The 14,031-nt window shown below is 37.7% G+C and overlaps 1 protein-coding gene across 3 annotated transcripts in view; it reads left to right on the top strand.

Annotated features, from left to right (window-relative positions):
- CDK6 (cyclin dependent kinase 6) overlaps positions 1-14,031 on the top strand; it is a 233,371-nt gene that overhangs the window by 52,153 nt on the left and 167,187 nt on the right. For all 3 annotated transcript variants that reach the window (XM_079932223.1, XM_079932222.1, XM_079932224.1), the window contains exon 3: positions 6,992-7,127. In XM_079932223.1, coding sequence (XP_079788349.1) covers positions 6,992-7,127 — 136 coding nt within the window. The remainder of the gene's footprint in view (positions 1-6,991; positions 7,128-14,031) is intronic.

A 14,031-nucleotide genomic window follows, 5' to 3' on the forward strand; every position in this document is an offset into this window, starting at 1 on the left:
GAGTCACATCTTGTAAACTTGCCCAATATGGGGGATTCCCATTTTATTTGTAAAACACTTTTTGGTTAATGGATGCAAAAATACTAACTCATAGATCCACATTGCCAGGTACATGTAGATAGAAGCTGAAACCAGATTAGTAGAAACTCTAAAGATGAACTGGAAGAAGATGAACTATGAAACTTTCTTATGAACACTCTTTTTAAGGCTATAAGGAATAAAATGAGTTAGTAAATAAAAGATGTTGGCTTTGCATTCCCTTGTCAGATTGTGGTAGCCTTCAGTGTAACAACAGTATGATCACAAAGGGGTTTCCCTGCTTTGGGGTTATTACTTATGGGGCGCCCCTGTGCGTTTCCACTTTTCAACAACAGCTAGTGGAAGGGGGGTTGCTTAACGAGGGGTTTTGGGAGAACAGATCTCTGAGCATTGGACTCAACCTTTAACTAAACTCAGTACCTTTGTATGATTTTTAAATGCTTCTCCTTGCCTCCTCACTTCTCCTTACCCAGGCCTTTCCGATGCTATAGGTTCCATATTCCCATTTGCAATGAGCTTGTCTCTCTTGCTTTCTTTCTCTACTTTTTCTCCATAAAATGCCTCTGTGGTCAGACAAGGAACCACAAGGAGGAATCCTGGGAAGAGGCCGCATGGCTCCTTAGGAGAGATTAATTATTCGGCTCTGCTGCTGTCAATTACTCTTTCCCAGCCAGCAGGCTCATGGAGAAACCTCTTAAGGTGAATAGTCTCCCAGCAAGTCAGGGAACTAGTATAGTCACCTAGAGGAAACTCCTACTAATTAAGCTATGTGCTTGAGCTTAATTCAGTTTGTCTAATATATAAGATGTATTTGAGGTCAGATATTGATGTTTAAAGTCTTTTAATTATTTCAAAATGTTTATAGATGTCTTAGGACTATTTTTTGTTGTAAGTAATAAAACCCAACTCAAACTGGGTAAGCACAAAAGCAACATTACTGACTCATCTAAGTAATAAATCCAGGGGTAGGTTGGGCACAAGTGGGTCCAGGTGCTTAAATGATGTCATCCGGAATCTCTTGCCTATCATCTCTCTGCTCTGGCTCTCTTCGGTGTTGGTTGCATTCCATGGTGGGCTCTACAGTGGTGGCAGAGATGGCCACCAGCAGCTGCAGGCTAATCTGTTGCCAGTTTGGTAATCCCAGAATAAAGAGAGCTCTACTTTCCCAGAAGATCTAGTAAAATTCCTGGGACCAATTCTCATGGTCCTGTCCATCCCTAAATCAGTCATTGTCAGTCTGTCCAGGGTAGGTTACGTGCCATCCTGCGCATGTACCCCACGAATATATTGCTTGAGTGTATGGGGTAGGAGTGGTTCCTCAACAAGAAATGAGGATATGGTTTCCAGAAGAGAGAATGGATCTTGGAAAGGTAGACATCACAGGTGTCTACTGTAATAGGATGTAGAATGAATCTACTTTGATGTTGATATATAAAGTTTCACATAGTGTTTGTAGAATTAATTTGGAATTAATACATAGCCATATATCACTGCTTGTAGTTTTACATGTCAGTTGTCTCTCCCCCCAACTGGATATGAAGCTCTTAGAAACGGTCCCCGTCTTAGATCTGTTGGAATCTCTAAAACCAAGTACAGTGCCTGCACAGTACAGTGTCCATACTGATAAATGTTTACAGGTACTGCTGAAATGGCGATTTCCTTCTCGCAGCAGGTTCATTATTATTAGTGGCAAATACTTCTGGAATTACACCATTCAGTGCTGGTTGAGAATAAGTGCACACACACTCCTTATTTAATGAGCAAAAGGAGAATACCCTGGCCAGCATCCAGTAGTGTAGGGTTATTGGGAGGTGTGAACATAAATTTGGTGCATGCAAACTGTAGCCAAAGAATGTGCTTCGTGGACTATAGAGGAAGAGATTAGAGATTTTTTAAAAATTCTTCTCAATTCTGAAGACTGCCTGTAGTTCAAATAAAATTTTGTTTAGCACCCTTCGGCAGCTGTGCCAGACATCTCACAGATCTTGAACTATTTGATGTCCAAACATTCAAGAGTATGAAAAAGAGCGACAGGAAAAAAATCCTTATAGAACTTCCTGTGACAGGTCAGAGTTTAATCACAGCAAGTAATGCAGATTTCCCTTTTATTATAACCACAATAGAAAGGCAGGGCTTGTGTTTACAGAGCATGTTGTTTGGGAGACCTTTGTAAATTGTAATCTTTGGAAATCCCAAACCTTATTGGATGTAATCCCATCCATTAGATGAAGACAACTTGCCTATGCAATAGATCCAGAATAGCAAGTTAAATGGAGAACGTGAACAGGAAGCAGTCATTCCGAATTACAATGGGTAGGATGCAGAGTTAATTCATGGAGATATTTTGTTATGAGATAATTACATCACTAGGACAGCTGGAAAGCTGAGTGCTGTGCTGGACCGCAGTGCTTGCTCTCTGCCCTGCAGCTGGGGGGTCAGGACAATAGAGACAGGGAGAGGACTTATTTTATGGGATAGTTAGGGGCTTGGCTGACTTAATTGTAAAATGATAATGACCTATCTGCCTTTTTTGGATTTTGTTTTGCGCAGCTAAACTGGATTCGTAGACTCAGTGAATGCTGAGAACTACTTTTTGAACCTTCACTTGGATCGCGTTAAGCTAAGCTCTAATGGATAAATTTTGAATGGTAGTTTTCATTTCCTCTAAAAGTCATCTGAGATACTTTTGTTCATCCTCAACACAATGTGATTGTATTTCTCTTATGGAACTGTAGTTATGCAGTCACTGAAATGGTATTTTTGTCAGTTTACTGAATAGCAAAAAAAATAGAATGGTTTTAGAAAGCTTTAAGTTGTTGGTCGACACAAGGAATCAAACAGTTGAAGTTATTTACCAGGGTTTATTTTCAAATGTTCAGACCTGTCTGGCTCTTTTGTTTTGCAAGTTACAGAGGTTATAGATAGCTTGACCACATTCCTCATTGATTTATATAAATATATTACAGATTGTTAACCTCCTGCCAAACACCAGGGGTTTCATTCAGTTCTTGTTTAGTTCGGTTGCTTTACGTGAGACTTATTGGTTTTATTACAGCATCTGTCTTCTCTTTATTGCCCACTGAAGTGATTATTATTTGCTTTGGGATGATTCCAGACAGAGTCCTTGTAGACAAGAAAGCATCAAAAATATTATGTTCTAAAATTCCTAAGATTAGTATTTATAGCTGTTGATTCAAAATGCATTTTCTACCCATTATGACTAATGTAATTTAATTTTACTATGATAATGTTTACTAAGCAATTAAGTCAGACTAAATATCATGTTTTAGTATAGAGTAATATTTCCCAAAATGTCTTCTGTACGGTACTGGGTCTATTGGATGTTGATGGCCAGCATTAGAGCCCCAAACCTACAGGTTCTTCTAGGACTTTTACTTCCCTCGATGTCACTTTTGAATTTCTAAGGAGACGGTAATAGGCTCCATTTCCCAAATAAAATTGATAACGGCACCTTAAAAAAATAAAAAGCATTATCACCTTGAACCAGCGTGAGCCACTTCTAGTAAACACCATTCTTTTTGTAGCCTAGAAGAATATATGATTATATACACTAAAATTTATACAAGAATATTCTACTCTGTGTCTCTTTAAATGTGTGTCTTTAAAAATCCACTTTAAAAAAAATTGCCAATTAAAATTAGTGCCTTTTCTCCATGGCTTATCATTTGGGGCAATTAACAGGGGCTCCAGGGAGCTCACCTTTTGCATATCTCAGGTGTGGAGTCCAGGTGCTGCAGGCAGCAACAGTGAATCTTAATAAATTGAAGAGAGTGATATAACTTTGAGAAAAATAACTTGGGTGGGTTAGATGTTATTCTTGCATTGTGTCATACAGAGTGTTTGAAAATGGTTTCAGTGAGATGAAGCAACATAGCATGCTGCCAGGGCTGTTAGGTAACTAACAACGGTTTGGGAGCAAGTGACCCTTCGGTTTAGCAGTGTTTTATGATCACTTCATTCTCCAGCTACGTCCCTGTCAAAAAATTTTTTTCTTTTGGAAATTACTAAAACGTTTTATGTATTACAAACCATAAGTGTAGTAAGAACTGGAGTTACTAGTTCTTTACTGACTGGAGGCAGTGATAAACAATGTATTTTTTTATTAAGGAAATGTATTACTTATAATAGAAAACATTTTGAAAGTAATGTTTAAGAAGCACAGCTGTAATGATGCAGTTCCCATGTTTGTATTTGATTTTAGTACAGGCCATTTTTGGTTCATTACTGTTTCATTTTATCACAAAAATAGAAGCAATAGATATAAAGAAGCTTGGTAATTGTGGAACTCCTTTTTCTTCTTCAAAAGGAAGAAAAAATATTCCATTGTATATATTTGCCACATCTTCTTTATCCATTCATCTGTCAGTGGACACTTAGGTTGCTTCCATGTCCTGGCTATTGTAAATAGTGCTGCAATGAACATTGTGGTACATGACTCTTTTTGAATTATGGTTTTCTCAGGATATATGCCCAGTAGTGGGATTGCTGGGTCATATGGTAGCTCTGTTTTTAGTTTTTTAAGGAACCTCCATACTGTTCTCCATAGTGGCTGTATCAGTTTACATTCCCACCAACAGTGCAAGAGGGTTCCCTTTTCTCCATACCCTCACCAGCATTTATTGTTTGTAGATTTTTTGATGATGGCCATTCTAACCAGTGTGAAGTGATACCTCATTGTAGTTTTGATTTGCATTTCTCTAATGATCAGTGATGTTGAGCCCAGCCATAAAAAGAAACAAAATTGAATTATTTGTAGTGAGGTAGATGGACCTAGAGTCTGTCATACAGAGTGAAGTCAGAAAGAGAAAAACAAATACCGTATGCTAACATATATATGGAATATAAAAAAAAAAATGGTTCTGATGAACGTAGGGGCAGGACAGGAACAAAGACACAGACGTAGAGAATGGACTTGAGGACATGGGGAGGGGGAAGGGTAAGCTGGGACGAAGTGAGAGAGTGGCATGGACATATATACACTACCAAATGTAAAATAGTTAGCTAGGGGGAAGCAGCCGCATATCTTGGTGCTTTGTGACCACCCAGAGGGGTGGGTTAAGGAGGGTGGGAGGGAGATGCAAGAGGGAGGGGATATGGGGATATACGTATGCATATAGCTGATTCACTTTGTTATACAGCAGAAACTAACACAACACTGTAAAGCAATTATACTCCAATAAAGATGTTAAAAAAAAAAAGGAAGAAAGAGTAAAGCTGTCAAAGTATGTGGGTTAAATGGAAAGAAGATTGTTCAAAGGAGCCTATGAATAAATGGTAGTTACCTCAAATTACCAAATTGAAAGAGTTGTTTTCATAAACTTCCCAGGTTTCAGATCCATGAATGATAGCAATCATGTTTTTCAGTACGGCATGCATATGATTTATGGCATTATTTTTAATAAATTTGTTAGTTAGGAGTTTTTACTTTGTCAGAATAATTTTTCAGAATAAGTCACATTAGTGATACTCGAAGACTTTAGAAATTTAGAAAAAGTTAAGTTTATAAGTAGATAATTAAAACTTAGAAGTCAGAATATTTGGAAGTAGACAAACGTAAGGAAGAAATTCTGTTGATCTTAATTGATTTTAATGGAGTTGTAGAACTCACCCCAGGCTGCCCAAAATTAAAAAGGAGTTTGGACCTGGCTATAAAGTATGTGTGGTTGGTGGTGGTGGTGTTCACCCCATCGATTTAACTTAATCATGGTGTTCTTTAGTTTCTTTTAAAGTTTACTTTAGATTAACACTGAAGTACCAAAGGTTATGGAGCCCATTTAGCCCAGAAATGCAGTAGAGTGGCGTGGTGAGCCAGCTAGGCATTAAAAATTTAAGAGGTAATGTACAAAGTGGATAACTGAGAGTCAACCCTGCATTTCAGTAACTGGGTTATATGCACATTTATAGTTAGTTTCTTTGAAGAAGGTGTTGTTTCATTTTAAAAAATGAAAGAAAGTAATATGAGTAGCACTTTTATTAGCCTTTTCTTAGTATTTATATTACATTCTTGTCAAGAAATTTATTTATAGCTTGTTTATGGGTGGTGTGTTTAACTCTTTAAATGTTTGGTGAGCATCTCATGTGCCAGATAGTATCTTTGTCTGTTGAAGCTAAAGGAAATTCTGTCCTTTGTCTTGAAAATTCTTTTGACTACTGAAGGCTTTGTTCTTAAAACTTAAATTTTGAATTTGTCGTAGGATTTTATGGAAGGAATTGAATTCTCCCATCCAAACATAATTATAAAGTTTGTCAATCTGCCTTTATCATCTAAGGGCAATATAGTTTACAAATGCAATTTCTGCCCCCCCCCAAAAGTTAAAATTTCACAGTTTTTATTAGCATGATATTTGGAATTTTAAAACTAAGAATTCATGCCCATTCCAGGGAAATGATTTGATTCACCAGGATGAGAAGGCTTTCTTAGAAATAAACCAAATTTCTCCTTATTCCATTATAGTTATTTTCATAGGCATAATTATAAGACCTTAAATTCCAGGAAAATCTAAATTGCAGAGTCCAGCATCTCCAGAAAATGCTCAATCTGTCTCTTTAATAATTCTTGACCTGTGAGCTAAGAACCATATTTTTCCTAGAGGCTGCAGTTTTTGAAACTATCTCTATCAGCAAATTCTGCCTGAGATCTTAACTAAGGAGCCCTCCAAGCAGGCATTCTCATGTTGCAGTCGTGTTGCTTTTTCTTTGCCATTGTGAATTTTGTCACCACTTAACCAAGTGCTCTGCCCCTGAACTTTCATATCGATATTAAACTATCAGATCCTATTAGGTATCCTTACGTATTATCACAAGGAATGATCAAACCTGTCCTTTTTTCCCCCTAATTATGTGATCAAATTGAGGGATATGTGTAAGACTTACAGGTTACTTCTTTGCTTATTACCACCTACTTAATACCTCTTTTTTTTTTTCCTTTTAGGTTGTTTGATGTGTGCACAGTGTCACGAACAGACAGAGAAACCAAACTAACATTAGTGTTTGAACATGTTGATCAAGACTTGACCACTTATTTGGATAAAGTTCCAGAGCCTGGAGTGCCCACTGAAACCATAAAGGTACTAAGAATCATCTCTCTGCCTGGTCAAACAGTCACACTGTTATATAAACAATGGCACTCTTTCCTTATGAAAATTGCCAAAATTAGAGCCTTTGGAACTCAATATATAGTTAAATATATCTAGTATGACTAAGTGGGATGTTTAAAGAATGGGGTATATTCTAGTTCACTAATTTTAGGGCTCAGTGGAAAAAACCCTTTAGTTCTAATACATATTAAAATTATTGGAAAATATCTATTTGTACGTTATCTGGCCCTAAGCTTAGAAAGTATAGTGTAGTAAGTATAGCTCAGCCTTTTTCTGATCGTTTGTGGACTCTGAGGGTTATAATTTAAAACATCATTCATGAGTATATTGAATATGTAATTGTATACTGGTCCTAGGACATACCTATGCTATGTAAATCTGAAATATTGATTGTTAGGCCCTTCTTTCTCCTTTTTCTCCTCATTCATAAAACATTTATAGGAAGCCTAAGTGTCAGGTACCATCCCAAACTCTTGGGATTCAAAGATGACTTAAGACTCCTTGGAGGTCAGCAAGCTAGATGCATTGTATTGACTAGAGGTCCTTTCTTCCTTTAGGTCTAATGGGAAGAGCTACTTATAAAGCTCTCTTGGTCTTACTTTGTTCTGCTTAATTGAACTTCCGAGTCGATCTTGTAGATCTGTGCATATCATGGGCAGGTTTTCACAAAGACCTGTTTGTTTTTGTGAATTAGGTGAAACAGGCTCCTTACCTTATCATTCTTTGTGTAGAAATGAGTTCTAGAGTTCAGCATCATTTTAGATAGGAGTTAATAGCTGAAAACAGTTTATCTTCTGAACAGAGTAAGAAATGTCTTTTAGTGATAGCTAGGTGGTGTTCCCAGATACTGATGCATTTAGAACGTGATGTACTGAATGATTTATTTCTTGGGTTTTAGACTAATGTAGAATTTATTTTCTCCTATCTGCCTTTCATAAAAGAATATGGTGCTCAGGAATGGTCTCGTTGCTTCCTGAGCAGTTTCAGGGACAGTAAGGCCCTTTAAACATAGGTATTCCTAATTACCTGTTCTTGGTCCTTTTCTCTTCTATCTCTGCATCCCTTTTTTCACTCAAATTCTATTCCAATCCTGTGGCTTCAGTTCTTTCCTTTATGAGTTTGTCCAAAATACCATGTTCAGCATTCAGGGCAGAGTATAGCCCTGTTTTGTGTTCTCTGCTTTCTGGCCAGATTGGGCTAATCCCCATCCTCTTACTGTGGCTCATAATTTCCTACCTCCGTGGGCTTCCTTCTCGTTGCCATTCCTTTGCTCCCCCCCACCAATAACTCTCTGCTTACATTTTTCAAGGCCCACCCGAGATATCATTTGAGCAGCCTTTATAGCTGGATGTAATCTCATTTGTCTTATAGCTTGTTCTACATCTCTCCCTCTTTATCATATTTTCTACATTTAATTGTGATTATTTGTGTCCATGTCTTACCTATTCATTCATCTTTGTATCCTGACAGTCCCTACTCAGTGATTTATACACATAGGTACTCAATAAATAAGACACATTGCCAACCTTTCTTCAGATATAATTAATTGAAAATTGTTTTTTAAATGACTTCCAACAGCTTAAACACGGACTGTCAAAATAAGCATTAGCTTCTTCTAATCTATTTCTAAGTTCAAAAATTTCATTTGGGGGAGGTCATTTTTTTTTTAAGCAGCGAGACAAGGTAACCATATATTTATACCCTACATTGCCACCTACATGGATCTTTCGAGCTTCACGTTAAATTCTCCTAGGACGTTAGAGGCTGCTGAGTGGAATCATTTGCAAAAGTGTGTGTAGTTAAAATGACTGATAAACCAGAGTGATGTGCTTAAACTAAGGCTTGATCAGGCAAGAGTAGAAAATGAAGTGGGGTGGGGGAAACTCCCAAGGGTGGGAGTAGAGAGGTAAGCAGGATTCAGAGAGGAACAGGCAAAAAGGTGGTCACTAAGGTGAGGTGAAGGAGAGGAGCCGGGGGATGGCCAAGCCAAGGTTGGGGAGCGGGGGATTGGTGCTTATCAACAGAAGCTTTTGACAAGGTAACTTGTTAAAAGTATTTTTTGAGTTCTTCATCTATCCAGGGAAAGGGAGTGTCACTTCGTTCTGTGTTGAACAGGAGATTCTCCTGGAGGCTGTTAAATTTCTTCAGCCATCAGGGACAACAGCCCCACAAAGGTAGAGGTGGGTGCAAGGGCTGTGGTTATTTAAGGTTTGCGGTTAATGGTGTTTTGATGTTTTCGTAGTAAAATAAAACTATGGTCAACTGAAATATTTCAGGCGATTAATTTGTATGTTAACGGCTCATTGAACATCTTTTGCTAACTTAAAAGCTAGTCGCAAGACCCGTTTCGTCTTCATCCTTAATTTTTTTTTTAATTGAAGTATAGTTGATTTACAATGTTGTTTTTAGTTTCTGGTGTACAGTGAAGTGATTCAGTTATACATATACATATATTCTTTTTCAGATTCTTTCCTATTATAGTTTATTACAAGATATTGAATATAGTTCCCTTGCTATACAGTAGGACCTTGTTGTTTATCTATTTTATATATAGTAGTTTGTATCTGCTAATCCCAAACCTAATTTATTCCCCCCTCCCCGCCCCTCTCCCCTTGGGTAACCGTAAGTTTTCTATGTCTACGAGTCTGTTTCTGTCTTGTAAATTAAGTTCATTTGTATCATTTTTTTTAGATTCCACCCATAAGTGATATCATATGATATTTGTCTTTGTCTGTTTGACTTCACTTAGTATGATAATCTCTAGGTCCATCCATGTTGCTGCAAATAGCAGTAGTTCATTCTTTTTATGGCTGAGTAGTATTCCATTGTATATATGTACCACATCTTCTTTATCCATTCATCTGTCGAAGGGCATTTAGGTTGCTCCCATGTCTTGGCTATTGTAAACAGTACTGCCGTGAACACTGGGGTGCATGTATCTTTTCAAATTAGAGTTTTCTTCAGATATGCCCATTCATCCTTAATTTTTAAAAATTTTCTGAACTGTGCTGATCTACTTTTCTTCCTTATTAAATATAAGGGTTTTTTTTTTTAGCATTTGTGTTTGAGGTTCTTTAAGGCCATCCTTAAAAACATGAGTAATCATTTAAAAGCACTATAATACTATCAAATGGATAGTTTTAAGCTGAATATGTGATTGACATAAATTTATTTTTAATGAACACTTTTATCTTTTGTTTCTAAGTTGACATCTTTTTAAGCACTGGTATGAAGGATAAACAGCTGCTCAGTAGGAAGTTCCAGCTAGTTGAGGTTCTGGTTAATTGAATTTTTCAAGCACACAGCCAGAGAACAGAAATATTTTGTTGTTGTAGAGCTCATTTATGAGAAGTCTCAATAACTATATCAAGTGAATATTGTTATTATGAGGAACCTATTGGGAACATGGATTGGATTCTTTATATAGAATGCTTTGTTGTAATAAGAGTTTTTCTGAATATACTCGTACAAAGGTTAATTGAATATTTACAGGGTGAGTTCTGTGCTAGGCACTTTGAGGACACAAAACTGCATAAGTCATGAACCTGCACTTGAGGACCTTAGAATATAAGAGCACACAGAAGCATGTGGGACACTTCTCTATGGTTATTTAAGTAGTTTAGTTGGTGTTTGATACTTTCAGGTTTAAAAAACCCCACTTACTTATGAATAAACACAGTCTGTAGCTGATTCTTTGCATTATGGTACCAAAATATTTTCTAAAATGTTCTTCGAAATCATAAATATTATTATTGACATTGTCTTGCATATATCAGAACTCGCCATGTTGCAAAATAGACAAATAGGTAAAATATTTTAACATGAAATAGGTGTAAAACAGGAAGTCAGGGAAAGACCTCATATTCAGTTGGTTTAGGCTGTGGGAATTTTCCTCCACTACCTGTCCCCCACCATGTTTTCTGTGGCACTGTTTACCTGTTGGTCCGCCTCAATTCACTATATTCGAGCGCACATTCAGGACATAAATTGCATTAGGTGAGCCGTACTTGGGTAAAACTGGGATGTTGCATGGTCTCTGACTAGCTATTACAGAGGTAAACTCTTTCTGTTCAGTACCATTTTCATCAACCTGTTTGTTATAAAAAGAGCCCGTGAGGGCTTCCCAGGTGGTTCAGTGGTTAAGACTCCATGCTTCCACTGCAGGGGGTGTGGGTTCGATCCCTGGTCAGGGAAGTTCCACATGCCACATGGTGCAACCAAAAAAAAAAAAAGAAAGAAAGAAAAGAAACAAACAAACAAAAAAAAGAGCCCATGATGGGCTTATTTTCCCAGCTTACATATATCACATAACAATTTTTACATGCATTTAATACCATTTGTTTTTAAAAGTAAAAATGGCAGAAAACCACCCCTGAAGCCCTAAGTATTTGTGAAGGTTGATAGTTGGGTGAACTCATTAGGGGAAATTCTGTCATTATCATATGGTCTGGACTGAAAATTGTCATTGAGAGGCTTATGAGAATAAAATAAAATCATAGGTGGTTCTTTCCAACATTTTACAATACACCTGTTCTAAAAATAAATAAATACATTTATACGTCTTATTCATACTTCATCTTGAAGTTTTCATCACATTCTTTAATCTCTTTTCTTGATGTCCTGAGATATATTCATTCATGTTGATGGTGACATTTGCATAAAGAAACCTCTTGACTGCTATGCTGTGACATCAACAGATACTCAAACTTTGCCTCGTAGGCTTATTGTTGCCATATCTTGCTTTCCTATTTCTAGTTCGGAATGTTTTTGTTTTTTTTTTTTTTCCGGTACGTGGGCCTTTCACTGTTGTGGGCTCTCCCGTTGTGGAGCACAGGCTCCGGACGCGCAGGCTCAGCGGCCATGGCTCACGGGCCCAGCCGCTCCGCGGCACGTGGGATCTTCCCGGACCGGGGCACGAACCCGTGTCCCCTGCATCGGCAGGTGGACTCTCAACCACTGCACCACCAGGGAAGCCCAGAATGTTATTTTTTGATGTACTTAATTGTGGAGGAATGCAGTGCCGTCTGTGTAATTTTAATTTGATCATTTGAGATTCGACATTGTCTTCTTAGACCGCCATGCTTAAACTTAATGAGGCAATAACTGACACCTTATGATTGTCTTATTTTTTTCTTTGGGGGTTCATAATACATTCTGAGTACCTGTGTTTATGTAGCACCTTTCATTTATGGGGACTTTATGAGAAAAGAAAAAAAAGGCTTCCAGATTGTTAGGTTTTCTCTTTCATGCCTTTATCTGCTACCTTATGAGAGAGGATCAGAAAGAACTGTAAACAAATTCCCTCACCTTGTTCCTTAGTCATGTGTAACTGCTACCCAGAAAAAGAACTATATGGCAGGATATATATGGGGAGAGACTCCTGTGTAAAATCTTATGCTTTACATGTTTTCAAAGGTAATGCCTTCTTTTACTAAACTATCATTTGGTACTCAGGCTTCCCTCTCTAGTACATTATCTCTCCTAGTATATGACCTGGCTTCTCAACTATCTTTTTAACGCTTTGAGAACCTAGTTTCATTCTTTGGACATTTTGTACATGTAACACGCTTTTCACGAATAGAAATTCAAAGGCACTGAAAGCTCACAGAGAACACCAGCTGCCTCTCCAAAGTAGAACACAGTTCTTTCAGCTCAAGACCACATGGCCTCTTTGGATGACTCAGTCTTGGAATAAAAATTATATTTTATTTGTGTATCTCTATGACAGATGAATTCTATATGGCTTGAGAAGGCTGAAAGACCTCAAGGTTTATGTGTCTGTGTGGGTCATTTTTCTCTGTGAATTAGATTTCATTTTATCTTCGATTGAATGTTTCTTAGAGATTTCTGTTGGTTGTAATATTTTCAGTAAGAGATAAAATGTACTATTAAGTTTATTTTACAAAACCCAGACTTCAGAGACTGACACACACTGTTAATAGCACCTGTTTTCTGCCTCTGGGAAAGATCTGTTTTCATGAATAATATCTGCTTGCAGTAAACAGTGGCTCTGGTGTCAGGTTGGGATGCCCAGGGCTGATTCATCTTTCTCCATCTGACATAATGCAAAGTGACTGCCTGGTCCCTGGACTCTGATGAGGAAAGCCTCTCAGAGCCTTCTCTCCTCTCGCCCCTAAAGGAATCAAGCCACGGCCCCACTCCGCTGCTAGTGGTCTCCACTTTGCCTGAATTATGAGCAGGTGATTTGTCTCATCTTTGCAGGACACAGAGCAAATTAACATGAAAATATCGCTTCCCAGAAAACAAGGCAGGCTTGAATGCCCTGTCGCTGCCGGTCATTAGCCATCTGCCACCGACACTCATACTCTGTTTATCACATTTGAAATTCAGAGCAGATGTTGCATAATAAAGTGATCCCAAAAACAAGACAAGAAATTCAAAGAACAAATACTTCACAATAATGATAAGGATCCTGGAAGGAGATTTTTTTTCAATCTAATAGCAAGGCTGGACTTAACTGAATAGACCATGGTTTTAAAAACACACACAGGCACATGCACACACATCTTTCCTGGTGTTTAATGCACACTGCTTTTTTTGTAGTCACATGAAATAATTTTTGAAGAAAGTGCATTTGTGAAAGATGCCTGAGAGGACTGTTTAATAAGATTAATTGTAATAAGCAAAGTGGAATGTTGTAATAACACTAGTTCTGGTACAAAGGACCTCATAGGTCAGTCATGCCAGTGTTGGTTTTTACTCTAAAATGGGCCTCAACTTACAGCAATGTGACTTAAATTACTTCACTCCTGTAGTATAGTTGGATCTCTCAGGGTTTGTAGCTAGCCAGTGTGGTTGCCCAGACAGCTTATTTTCTTCTTGGTACTCAAGATCTCATGTTCCCTCTACCCTT

Source organism: Stenella coeruleoalba (genome assembly GCF_951394435.1).
Source record: "Stenella coeruleoalba genome assembly, chromosome: 9".
Lineage (NCBI taxonomy): Eukaryota > Metazoa > Chordata > Mammalia > Artiodactyla > Delphinidae > Stenella > Stenella coeruleoalba.